A 13,571-nucleotide genomic window follows, 5' to 3' on the forward strand; every position below is an offset into this window, starting at 1 on the left:
TTTTTGCAGTTTCCATGCATTGACATCTCTGTCAGTTGTTCTTTAGCAATGGAAGACAGACTACAAAATTGAGAAGACGTAGAAGCAGTGGCGCCACCAGGGGGTGGCCAGGGGTGGCCACGGCCACCCCTATAAATTGGTTGGCCACCCTACTGGCCACCCCCCTTGCCAGTATATCATTAGATTGTTGTAGCATCAGTTATGCATTTCATCCCAAATGAATGCATTTATTTTGTTTTGTTAAATGTAGGGTTGTCAAATTTATCAGGAGTGACAGGATTTGATCTTTTTCTTAACACCCTGTAGTGTACCCATCGCAGAGAAGATATAGCATTTTCAGCCACCAAACACAGTCATGGTTGCACCACTTCCCATCATGCAATTGGGCAGAACAGTTAAGTCGCTACAGTATCATTTACCGAAAGCTCAACAAATAAGCTAGATGGCAATATTTAGTCACAATATACAAACTCATATTTATCCTTTAAGAATTACAAATCTTTCTATCCGTGGGTCCCTTTCACAGAAAGAATGTGAATAAAGTTATTGCCATCTTGTGGCTCTATTGTTATAATAAACAAATACAGTACTTATGTACAGTATGTTGAATGTATACGTATATCCGTCTTATCTTTCCATTCCAACAATAATTTACAGAAAAATATAGCATATTTTAGAGATGGTCTGAATTGCGATTAATTACGATTAATTAATTTTTAAGCTGTGATTAACTCATTCATTCATTCATTTTCCATGCCGTTTATTCCTCACGAGGGTGCTGGAGCCTATCCCAGCTAACTTCGGGCAGTAGGCAGGGGACACCCTGAATTGGTTGCCAGCCAATCGCAGGGCACAAGGAGACACACAACCATTCACGCACACACTCACACTTATGGTTCAATCAGCCTACCATGCATGTTTTTGGGATGTGGGAGGAAACCGGAGTTCCCGGAGGAAACCCACGCAGGCACGGGGAGAACATGCAAACTCCACACAGGAAGGCCGAAGCCCGGGATTGAACCCTTGATCTCAGAACTGTGAGGCAGACATGCTAACCACTCAGCCACCGTGCCGCCTTGTGATTAACTCGATTAAAAATTTTAATCATTTGACAGCCCTTGTTAAATGTACACCTTATGCCTAATATATACATAACACAAAACAGAATTGTTGTGGAACTCAAAATGTTGACTGGACAGTTATGGACTATGCACATTAAATAATTAGTAACATCAAATATTACACAATACACCAAAGTATATCAGTAGCCGTGTCCTTAAGTCTTTCTGATAGTTTTCCCCTGACCTTTTTACTGCAATAATATAATGAAAAGCTGAAATTATGGCTTTTAGTTTTGGCCACCTCAAGATTTTAAGTGGCCCCATCTGGCCACCCCGATGAAAAATTTCTGGAGGCGCCACTGCGTAGAAGACCAATCGTGACAGTAATTAAGCTTGATGCGATTCAAGCTTTGGAAGAAGTTAATCGCATTGTAAAATGCTCAACATTTCTAGATTTTCAATATACAAATCTAATAATTAATTAATGCACTGGTTGACAGTAAATTCGCCATTACCAAAGCAGCTGATTTGATATTTAGAAACGGTAATAATGATAGATTTCAGGAACGCATTCTACCCTGCACAAAGGGTGATTACGTCAGAGCGTTCCTTTCGCAAAGACAGAATATAGTAGTATGACCTCTCACTCTGATGCGTTCATTGATGGTGTTGTTGTTTCTGTTTGTTTTCGACAAACGACTGTTTCCCTCCCCCTATACTGCTTTTGTTCAATTTGCACAACAGTGCATATTGTAAAAATGATCAGTCTCATCAGAAAAGTTAAGGAAGTGGAATTCTTGTGGTGTCCGAAGTGATATATCTTTCAAATAAAAACGATCTCTTTAACTATACACACGCCCAGCCTCAGCACCAGCGCATCCTAATTTCATCTACAGACCCCACAGGCAGCGTTCTGTTCGCTTCCAGCGAGTCGTTATGTCTATACACATCTATGTTTCGCCATGCCCAATGCCGATTTCCGCCTGACTCCATTACTGCCGCCCCAGCCGCTTTTGTTGCTCTTTGTGCGCGCCTTGCTTCTTATTTTTCCTGATGCGCTAGTGGGAGCCACTGACGAGGGCGGCGGCCTTCCCCCCTCCTTGCCCGGGGACAATGGCTATAATGACACAACCACGGGGATATTTCTCGAGAGCCCCGTTTTAACTGAAGGTAATGTGAACATCTGATCTGCTCTATATTGCCTGATGCACTCACATGCAATAGTTTTGTGTATTTTATTGTTTTCCTGCTATTGTTGTTTTAGCTCACATTTCCCTAAAGTACATGCGTGAAGAGATAGAAGCTATTTAAAATGAACTCTTGTTGGCTTGAAGGATTATAGTGTAGAACAGATAGTGCTAGTCGATATGTTGAGGCAGCACATTGTAATCCCGTGTTGCTCTGCAGATATGGAAGTGTGTGTCAGCAAAAGTGCATTATCCATGATACTGATGGGGTGTGGAGGGTGCTTGGTTTTAGTTAATTTCTTCTTTATCAATTATAGAGACCCGGTTTGCCCTAAGGGTTCTGGTGAAAGACATGGTGACACGTCGGTTTTTGCCGGGTGCCACAGTGGGGATTTACATGAACCACACCTTGAATAGTTCCACCTGGACAGGGCAGAAAGGTGAGGCTCTTCTTTGGGTGCCTTACAGCCCAGGGCAAAGTATGACTTTGGTGGCCACCCTGGAGGGTTATATTCCCAGCCCGCTGCCTTGGAGCACGACCAAGAGACCCAGTGAGTAGCACCTGCTGGATAGTTCCATATGTTTTTATTATTATCATTCATCTTCTGTACCATTTGTCCCCACGAGGGACACAGGGTGATGGTGAACATATAGTGTATCACAAAAGTGAGTGGTGCACATATAGTGTATCACAAAAGTGAGTACACCCCTCACATTTCTGCAGATATTTAAGTATATCTTTTCATGGGACAACACTGACAAAATGACACTTTGACACAATGAAAAGTAGTCTGTGTGCAGCTTATAAACTTCAGTTAATTTATTTTCCCCTTAGAAATAATTCAAAATACAGCCATTAATATCTAAACCACAGGCAACAAAAGTGAGTACACCCCTATGAAAAAATGCACATCCCTAAATGTCCAAATTGAGTACTGCTTGTCATTTTCCCTCCAAAATATCATGTGACTCGTTACAGGAGTGCTGTCAGCATTGCTGCTGAGATTGAAGAGGTGGGGGGTCAGCCTGTTAGTGCTCAGACCATACACAGCACTCTACATCAAATTGGTATGCATTGCTGTCAGCCCAGGGGGAAGCCTCCTCGGAAGACGGTACACAAGAAAGCCCGCCTGTCTCATCAGACCGACATGGTTCCAGAAATCCATGTGCTTTATTGACATGTCTTCAGCAAACTGTTTGTGGGCTTTCTTGTGAAAATAAATTAACTCTATTATATAAGCTGCACACCGACTACTTTTCATTGTGTCAAAGTGTTATTTTGTCAGTGTTGTCCCATAAAAAGATATTAAATATCTGCACAAACTGGTATACTCACTTTTGTGATACACTGTACTATTACGTATTATTGTTATTATTATTATTATTAATTGAATTTTACTCAGTGTTCATGTGCGTTTCAGCCAAGGCAAACTACAGACAGACAGACAAGCAAACAAAAATGTATTTGTTATTTATTCATATATTTATTAATTAGAGTATGTCGAATCATTATTTAGAAAGATCCGGTATCATTTACCTTTTAAGTATCATATTTTTCAGACTATAAAAACCACTAGAGTATAAATTGCACCAGCCATAAAATGCACAAAGAAAAGGGAAAAAGGATACATTACTAGCAGTGAAGGGAAATGTAATTTTATGAGAAACTAAGAACACAAATTATACATTACCATAACAACTATACAATAGAGAACAGGCTAAATAAGCGTCTTTTAACGCAACATATTAACTTATTCAGATACCTAAAGCCAAAACAGCACAACATAAAAACATTTACCAATCAATTTAACTTTCAATCTCAAAGTTTGGTAAAGCGCTCTTCTCAGAGGTGCCAGTGTGGAACAAAGAAAACAACAACATATAACTCATTCCTGAATAGAAGTTACAGACCCAGCCAAATTATTGGGGGGGGGGGGGGGGGGGGGGGGGTGAGTAAGATTTATAGTCTGAAAAATACATTATAGATTTTTTTCAGTGTAAAATTTGTTCCAAAACTCATGTTTTAATCAACTTCCACAGTTCATGTCGCCCCAAGGTAATAAGTTTATTTTTTAATCATGCGAGAGTCAACATACAGTTATTTGTGCATATGGCTATGTCGTTGCAGTCTTCTCTGCTGTGACATTGCTGCTGCTTCCTCAGAGGCAAGGAAATATTTGGCTATTTGAAGATTCTTTACTCATCACAGCCAAATTGCCTGGTATGTTAAAACTGGCATATTTAAATACATACATTTAAATACAAAAACATACATATTGATGTTTTTGTCTTTTTTTTTTTTTTTTTACAGACAGTGCCTCTCAACCAAAGATAAAGATTCCCATGAACCTGCTCACACTACCCGACAACAGTAATGTGTCATTATTGACAGCTTACCTGACTGTGCCGCCGTTAGCGAAGGACTGTGTCAACTGCACGCCAGGCATCATTGTCAACATGTCAGGTGAACAACCAGAGTATATGTATTTACAATTTTAATGTTTTTTTTATTTTATTTTTTTTATCAGAGGTGGGTAGAGTAGCCAACATTTTTACTCAGTTAAGAGTAGCGTTACTTCAAAATAATATTACTCAAGTAAAAGGAAAAGTAGTCATCCAATGAATGTACTCAAGTACAAGTAAAAAAGTATTTAGTGAAACGAATACTCAAGTAATGAGTAACATTTTGAGTAACTGCTTATATTTTTGTTGGATTTTTATTTATTTATTTTTTACAATGGTATTTTTTTCTGAGTACAAAGTTATCTATATGGACTGTAGTTATAATGATACTGGACAACAATAACCCATTACATTAACCACATTAAGCCAAAGAAATACACACACACACAAAAAAAAACATTCCGACAAGAGAAAAAAATACATAAATGAAGCATTATTCATCCAAAGAGCATGACTGCCTTCTGGTGTAGAAAATAGTTCCGAGTTTGACTAGTGAAGACGAGTTCCTTCATTATTACTATTTTGAAATTAAAAGGATCATGTCGCCGGTTTTCCATGGTCAGTCGGCGCCAAATAAAAACTGGGAGAGAGGATAAAATCCGTGCTTTCAAGTCACGTTGAGGGCGGTGCTCTATATCAAATACTTCATTTTTTATGGTGCTTTAAAGACGCCACATGATTGAACAGGCTGGCGTGAAGATAGAACGGCAAGCTTGCGTCTGATTGGTATAATGGAGTCATGTGATTATTGTTGCGACTTCTAATTCGTAAAGCTACCCTGGTAATACACCAGGCATGTCTTTACTCTTGGCATCGCTGGCAAAAAAAACAAAACAACAACTAATATGTAGAATAAAGAGGAAAAATGTAACGACTCTTGTGTAGCCCAAAGTAGCGGAGTGAGAGTAGCGTTTTTTCTTCAAAAATAAAAAGTATAGCTTAGTAAAACTACGCTTAGAAGTACATTTTCCTTAAAAAGTTACTCAAGTAAATATAATGGAGTACATGCAAGGCGTTACTACTCACCTCTGTTTTTTATGATTAGGTTTTATGTGTTTTAGAAACGTAACAGCATTGCTACTTGCAGTTTTTAGAACCGTTGGTTTGAAGCCGCTGGCGGCTGTCAGTGTCCAGCTCTATGTGGGAGGGAAGGAGCTCCAGATTCGTGGGCCCATTCAGTTCAGCATACCTCTTGGGAGAAGCAATCACTTGCGCGTGTCTGACACCGTGCCAGCCTGGGCCTTCAACCTACAGACAGGTATGAGCGAGTCAAACACTGAGCATGAAATAACTAGTCTGTTTTCACCGGTATTACAAATGCTGTATTTTGGATTAATTACTGTACTTATAGGCGGCTGGGAGAATCAAGGTTTGGGAATAGTGACAACAGTTGGTGAGGAGCTGGTTTGGACTTACACGGCTTCCCACCTGGGATATTGGATCGCTGCCCCACTGCCTTCATATGGTGAATATGCATTTATGAATGAAGTAAGTTCTGCGGTGTTACTAAACTAATAATCATTTTTCATGTGCCAGATCATGGAAGCTCATTGGATTTCCTTTCCCATCACACCCTCCTGCTGGTGGGAATACTGGCAGGTACTCTGGTGGTAGTAATTGGATTTCTGTCTTTGCTGATATGTCAGTGCAGGTAGGCAATCACATGTATTCAATTTGATACCCTAAGCCATGAAAATTATCTATTAAAATCATTCTTAAAAGATCCCACCGAGAGCCGAAGGGGAGGCGAGCCCGTTTTTCCAAACTCACAGTGGTAAAAAAAGACCAAACCACCTCCATGCACATGGAGGAGGGCCTGCTTTTCCACTCAGGTGAGAACATTCTGGCTTCCTGTAATGTCCAATCTGATCCTTTGTCCACCCCACGACACAAAGCCAACTACAACATCTATGTGGAAGACCCATCCAGTCAAGCAACAGCTTCTCTATATGACAACATGTCTACTGATTGTATCAAAGTTCCCCAAGTACACTCTCATTACATCAATAATGAGGAGGTATCTCGATTTATGGAGCAGATGGATCTGAACCGCAGCAACATGAACTCTGACAGCTTCTTTCCTGACAAGCTGGTTCATATCTATAACCATCCAGTTGCCATCATTCAAGCACCAGATATTTACAGCAATCAAGAGCCACAAAAAGCTGGCTGCAAGTCTGCCACATTTCCCCGCAATGGAAATGAGTTTGACTCTCACTCAGATGTGCCAAGTAAAGACAACTACCCCCAGAAGTTTGGCAAAGTCCAAAACAGCCAACAGCAAAGCAATCCAGATGAACCGCAGCCTCTCGAGACACCTCCACCAAGCCAAGGCCCTCCTGCTGTATGGGGTCGCTACAGTAATCTACTAGAGTCCTCAGTCTCAGTGCCCGGTACCCTCAACGAGGCAGCCGGTATGGAAGCCTTCAGTGGCTGTCACGGCATTTCTGGCGAGCTGCAAGGCATCTCAGAGCGCACTCTGTTGGAGCTGACCAGGGGCAAGTCTTCGTCATCCCACCCCAGGGCCTGGTTTGTCTCTTTGGACGGCAAACCAGCGGCTCAAGTGCGCCACTCTATCATCGAGCTCCAAAGCCGCCACCGCCCTACAAGCAGCAACGACACCAGCCTAGACTCCGGAGTGGACATGAACGAGCCTCAGCAGAATATCCGTGAGGTGCAGCGGGAGAGGATGTCAATCAGGGCTTCTTCGCTTCCGCATCAAGGCAGAAGCGGAAGATACGGTGACGAGCAAGATCTGAGCAGCAGCGAGAGCGGCACCACTGCTACCGGCACTCCAGAAGACCACTCCCTCAGGAGCATACTAGATGGAAGCAGTGGGACTATTCCCAACATTCCCGAGGAGCAAGATGGTATGGATACCTCCAGCAATCAAGAAGAAAATGAGCTAAGAGGCACACCCCCACCACGCCGCCTGAAGAAAGCAAAGGTGAAATCAGAGAAAAGAAACACTAAACATGTTCGAGAAGGGCGACCTCTGACGAAGCGACGATAGATGAAGCGAAAGAGTCCGAACGTGCAGTGTGATCCAGTCTTGCTTTTCCTCTCCCAGGCAATGTTGTTGTCGAACTGTGTGATTGTACAACTTTGCCAAAGATAACAAAAGTATTCTGTTCAAGCATCAAGTACCTGCTAACACATTCTTAAGATCACCAGCGAGATTCCTCTTGTGGACTTAATGTCGCACAATCCCTGCACTGAGCGTGCCTTCTTTCTGCCTCCAACAATGAAGTCATTTAAGATGGAGTTAATGCTGGTCAGTCTGCACAGCGGACAAAACACAGGACAACATATGTAGTGCACTTATCCTCACCATCAACGCCCGGCAACACAGTGCCGACACACTGCCCCTTTTTGCCTCCTAAAAATAAACTAATTAAAGGGAGCGACAACATGAAAATCTTGCTGAAGTAATTTAATTTTTTTTATACATAATAGTGGAAAAATGTAAATAAAACCCAGGATTTCCAGGAAGTGGCCACCTGACATGGGGGCAAACATCTTACCAATGCTGGATCTATTTTAGCCAATCATATGAGTATCCCACATTTCCTGCCCTTCCTCGTGACGTCATTAATACTCATGATCAGTGTTGGGAGTAACGCCGTTATAAATAACGCCGTTACGTAACGGCGTTATTTTTTCAGTAACGGGGTAATCTAACTAATTACTTTTTCCGCCGTTACAACGCCGTTACCGTTACTGACGGTCAAAAGCGGTGCGTTACTTACTCTGAATAAATTGTAGAAACTACTAGCCGTGTCGAGTCGACTCTCTGCTCTGTTGATTTGTCATCCAAGACTTGGAGTGCGTTCAGGTTCGAGAATAGCGCACGTACTTCTGAATCCAAGCTGTTTGTCCCTGCTCATTCAATTAGACAATGCTTTCCAAAGTTTGGTAACGTTTCTGTGTTTGCTACACCTGATGCTAGCCTCGTTCCAATCTCCCACTGTCAGCCAGCAATAATTCTGCTTCCATCTTGAGGACGGCAGACGCTTTGAAGGTGACGTGAATTGTCGGGAAACTAGCCTACCTGAATGCAGCCCCTCGAGAGATGCGATGGAAGTGATTGTGATTGGCTGAGGGTTAGAGTCATATGTCGTGGTAAGCCAATCAGAGCCGGTGATTTCACAAGCAAACCGGAACGGCGCATGCGGCAAACACACACGCAAAACAGATGCACAGGGTCGGGATGGCAGAGCAGTCAGAAGAAAAATTGTCCTTTAAGAGGTGGAGATATAGACACTATTTCAAGGTTGTCGAAATTAAAGGAAAGAATCTGCATGTAATGTGTAATTTATGTCCCGGGCAGGGGTCGCGTTAACCGAATATTTTCAGTCGTTGACCGGTTTTTTAAAACGTGACGGAAAAAACTGAAGTCTGTCCGTCATTTTGACAGGTTGCAATTCACACCCCAGACCACAGGGTGGCGAGTGTGCATATTAATTAGCTATTGTCTCTCTTAATGCATGACGTCTTTGGCTATTCTGTCAGAATATTGTAGCGTCACTGGGGTCTGGCGGCGGCACCGTGATTGACACATCAACGCGAGGTTCTTATTGGTGCACCCCGTGTGCCAGCGCGTCATCCAATTGGTGGACTAGATTGCCGCCTGTGTATAGACCCCAATCACATGACGTCACAACTCCGCCCCCCCGACTTGATGCCATATTGTGTGTCAGCTCATCGTGTGTACACATTACCGCTACGTACATGCGGCGTGTTTTTCTGCTCGTTAACATTGATAATCAAAATGGTGAAGGCGTGTGTGGCGGTTGGTTGCAGTAACAGAGAAGATAGACGGAGAGACTTGAAGTTCTACCGTATTCTGAGAGACCCGAAGAGGAGAGCGAGATGGACTGCTGTAATTCGACAAGAAATCTGGGCACCAAACGATCACCACTGACTATATAGTAGTCATTTTATATCTGGTAAGATGCATTTACTATATATTTAGAAGATTTTGGGCTGACGACCACAATTAAGATCATTGTGTGACGTTGGTGATTGGGGTCTATATAGTTGCCTCTTTTTCTTTGGGGGTGGAGTTGTTGTTTTGTTGGTGGTGTTGGCGGTAAGCAGAGTAAAAAGAGGGAGAAAAATACGACTTCCGTGTCTAATTTTTCGCCACCAAGCAAGCGTTACAATATTAATGAAAAATGAATGAAAACCAAATACTATTGAATATGTCATCATTATCATTTTAAAAATTTAAGTGACGGATAAAAATAGATTATGACCGGATTTTTATGACCCTGTCAGTCAAAATGACAGACAACGAAAATGTCTAGCGCAACCTCTGGTCCCGGGGCAAAGCTTTTGTCGACATGTGGTAAGCAATTCAAATCTGCTGAAGCACCTAACAAGTTAACTACCTGTCTGTTCTTCGCTATTCCACTGACTCGAATACTGCTCAGAAAATTTCAAATTCTTTGACATACAACAAGTTCTTTTTAAAGTAACGAAAATAGTTACTTTCCATGGTAACTAGTTACTTTTACTACAGAGTAATTCAGTTACTAACGCAGTTACTTTTTGGAAGAAGTAGTGAGTAATGTAACTAATTACTTTTTTAAAGTAACGTGCCCAACACTGCTCATGATCATGTGCACCTCTTCTCCAACAGTCCCTCAGTGCATATGTTCAATGGTATAATTGACGTCACAATTTGGCTACCCTCTTAATTGGTGTAGTTTTTTATGTTTACACATTTTCACCATTATCAGAGGTCTAAGAAATTTTGCATTTGCATACTTCTATACTTTGAAGTGGTCATCACTTGAATCCTTTACCGTATGCTTGGTGTTGTCATTCCCTTTAAATGTTACTAAAACTCAAACGTTGTGGCTTTCGGGTAGGATAATGAAATTTGTACAACTCAGCTGCCATTTTGAATTGCATGGAAAAATACTGTAGTTTGTTTTTCAAAGAAATATGCCTCTCTGTAGTGCAATTGTTTTATCTTTGTAGTTGACTGAGTTGCATTATTAACCCCGACAAACTAAATGTTAACCTATGTCACACTTTTTTCCAATGTTTGTGTTCCTTGTTAAATGACATTTTGTGCCTTGGAAAGTTGTTTTGAACATATTTGATTTTTAAATTCTTTATTCATTGTGTAAATATCCACAAATAAGGCCATCAATCTGAGATTGATTTTCACAAGCAATGCCAAATCCAGAAATACTTGCAGCAAAATTGATGTTGAAGCTGACCAGTTTTGCCAAATGTAGTCTTCCATTATGGATTCAGGCTTTGTATTAGTTGCCATGCATTGTTGTATAAATATCTTCTGTAATGTGACAGTGATGTTGTTGGTTGTGCACTTTTCTTCTACTGCTACTTAAATCTTAATTGGTTTAAAATGCATTCACAAAACATGTGGCATTATTAATTTCCGAGTGACCATAAAAATAATCTATTCTGTTTTTCAATGTAGCAACAATGTGAGCACTTAATGGTACAGCAGGCTTACAGAAACATTCACATACAGTAGTCGTCTTTAAATTACTGTAACTGTCCTCATACAGCTATCTCCTCATCGGTCATGTCATGCTTCTTTACAATGATTTATGTACCTACTGTATACTTTGTTGTGCTCTAAATTATTAAACACTTGTTTCAAATCACTGCCTGAGGCTTTATCGTGAGGCCTTCCAATTAAGAAAAAAAACAAAAAACATCTGTAATGTTGAGCCTTCATGATCTTTTTTTCTATGTCAACTTTCAGTTGATCTGTGCTGGCTCATACTGTAGATTGGCCACACTTGAGCGAGCCCACTATATCCTAAAACACTATTTAGCAGAGACACCGAAGATCACGACTAAAAAGGCACTGTAAACCATCAGGCTAGAAATATTAAATGTGGACTGAGGAGGGCAGTGTTTAGCACTACTTACAGTAAGAGTCGTGTGTACGGTGAGATCATTGAATCCATCTCATCCATCCATTCTCGCTAATACGGTGTATCTTTATGAGGGCCGCGTGTGTGCTGCTGAGTATCCCAGCTGACTTTGGGCAAGTGGCAGGGTGTACTCTGAAATGATAGCCTGGCAGTAGCAAGACACAATTCGACAAACGACCATACACACTTAAAAAAAAAAGTAGTATCGTCCTTTTATGTTTTTGAAAACGTGACGAAACCGGAGTACCCGGATAAAACTCAGGTGCAGGTACAGGGAGAAGAAGACCAGATATAAACCCACAACCTCTGACAGTTATGTGTATGGTGGAAAACACTCAGGTGACTCAGGGCCGGCCCAGCCTATACGCAGACTATGCAGCTGCTTAGGGCCCCTGACCACTAGGGGCCCCCCAATCTGGCAATTGTTTTATTTTTATTCTATTTTGTTTTCTACAGTTTGGTTTATTAGACTTTTGTGAGTTTTGATGATTGATTACAAGCTTAAAAAAATAAAAAATCTTCCTTAACTTGTTTCTTTCCACTTTTAGAAAAAGGTTTGGCGCTATCTACTGTAACTACTGACAATCATTTGGGGTGAGAAGTTTGAAGTATGCAGTGCAACAAAATCTGATTAATATACAAAATATGGACGTATGGGTTGGATTGCATGTATGGGTTTCACAGTACACTGTGACGAAATGGTGGGCCAAAAATATGTGCCTCTTTGCATTATTTTGCTTAGGGCCCCCAAATGGCCTGGGTGACTTGAAGTTCCGCTCTGATACCCCCAATTTGACCAAGTTTCAAAATTGTTCTATATGCACGTGTGATACATCATTGGAAAGCTTAAAATCTCAATTTTATGGGGGAAGAAAATTTTTGAACTGGAGGGCATTTAAAAAAAATGGTTTAAACCCCGAAACCAGAACTCGAGGTGAGAGCATTAGGGAGCATAATTAACGACACCATGATTATTACGAAATATTATTGCCTACTTATCTTGTTTCGATCCAAAAACTCCGTGTAGCATGTCTCACCCGAGTGTCAAGAGACAGCTGTGAATGGCCACACTCAGACTTTTTGGGGATTTTATGGGTGAAACATGGTAATATAACAAGGGTCGCAATGCAGAAATCGCAGACATCAAGAAGTGGTCGAGATTTTCCTTTTCATATATTTAGTTTTTCTTTTTTTTCCAGTTTTTCTTTGTTTGGATTGATTATTTATTATCTAAAATATTGGGGGAAATGCAACAGTAACAAAAAAATACAATTAAGCCATAGTTATGAGGTAGATATCTGTCACTTATTTACAGACACAATTATTTTCATTGTGACTTAATTTGTTTAAAAAATTAAAATATGCGAGTGAATAATTTTTTACAAAACATTTGTTTGTTTTTTTAAACTAAATATTAGATATCAATTAATGATTCCAAGCTAAAAATGACAGACATTTCGAATAATTAATATAATTACATACCATCTTTTTATGGCTTGGTTGAAACAAAAGCGGTTGCGCGACATCTGTAAACGGGGGTCTCCAGGGTAAAACGGACAAATTAAAAATAGTTCGGGGGGCTTAACGCGCCATAAATCTACTATGGCAGCATATAGACGTATTGTTTTATCAAACACATAAATTATTTTGGCTTAAAATACAGCAGTTTATTTTAAAGCGGGTTGCAAGAGCAGAAACTGCTTTTTCAGCCTTGTATGTGTTTTTCGCCATATGTGCTGCTGAAAACATTTATTTTTGTCATCAATTGATTAGATTGAAACTGCCAATTTTTCTGATGAGCAAAAGTTTTCAATCAACCATCAAATAGCAATAAAACATTTTAGTTTTTTTTGAAGAATGTCTGTAACCAAACTGATTTGGATATCTTTCCTTCACCACAGCAAGACAAGAAAGACAGCAGCAAAAGTGGAAGCAAA

The 13,571-nt window shown here is 40.6% G+C and overlaps 1 protein-coding gene across 2 annotated transcripts; it reads left to right on the forward strand.

Moving 5' to 3' along the window:
* The first annotated feature begins 1,822 nt into the window (after positions 1 to 1,822).
* fam171b (family with sequence similarity 171 member B) lies at positions 1,823 to 11,345 on the forward strand. 2 transcript variants are annotated; one of them, XM_057830210.1, is made up of 9 exons: positions 1,823 to 2,231; positions 2,566 to 2,799; positions 4,377 to 4,469; positions 4,560 to 4,712; positions 5,799 to 5,969; positions 6,063 to 6,176; positions 6,248 to 6,362; positions 6,434 to 6,543; positions 6,607 to 11,345. In XM_057830210.1, the coding sequence occupies exons 1-9, from the start codon at positions 2,024 to 2,026 to the stop codon at positions 7,722 to 7,724; spliced, it is 2,316 nt and encodes a 771-aa protein (XP_057686193.1). In that variant the 5' UTR covers positions 1,823 to 2,023; the 3' UTR covers positions 7,725 to 11,345. The 2 variants fall into 2 exon arrangements, with proteins under 2 accessions (XP_057686193.1, XP_057686192.1); XM_057830209.1 differs by having other exon boundaries at positions 1,825 to 2,231; positions 6,434 to 11,345.
* The last annotated feature ends 2,226 nt before the right edge of the window (positions 11,346 to 13,571 follow it).

Source organism: Corythoichthys intestinalis, chromosome 2, assembly GCF_030265065.1.
Source record: "Corythoichthys intestinalis isolate RoL2023-P3 chromosome 2, ASM3026506v1, whole genome shotgun sequence".
NCBI classification, from domain to species: Eukaryota; Metazoa; Chordata; class Actinopteri; order Syngnathiformes; family Syngnathidae; genus Corythoichthys; species Corythoichthys intestinalis.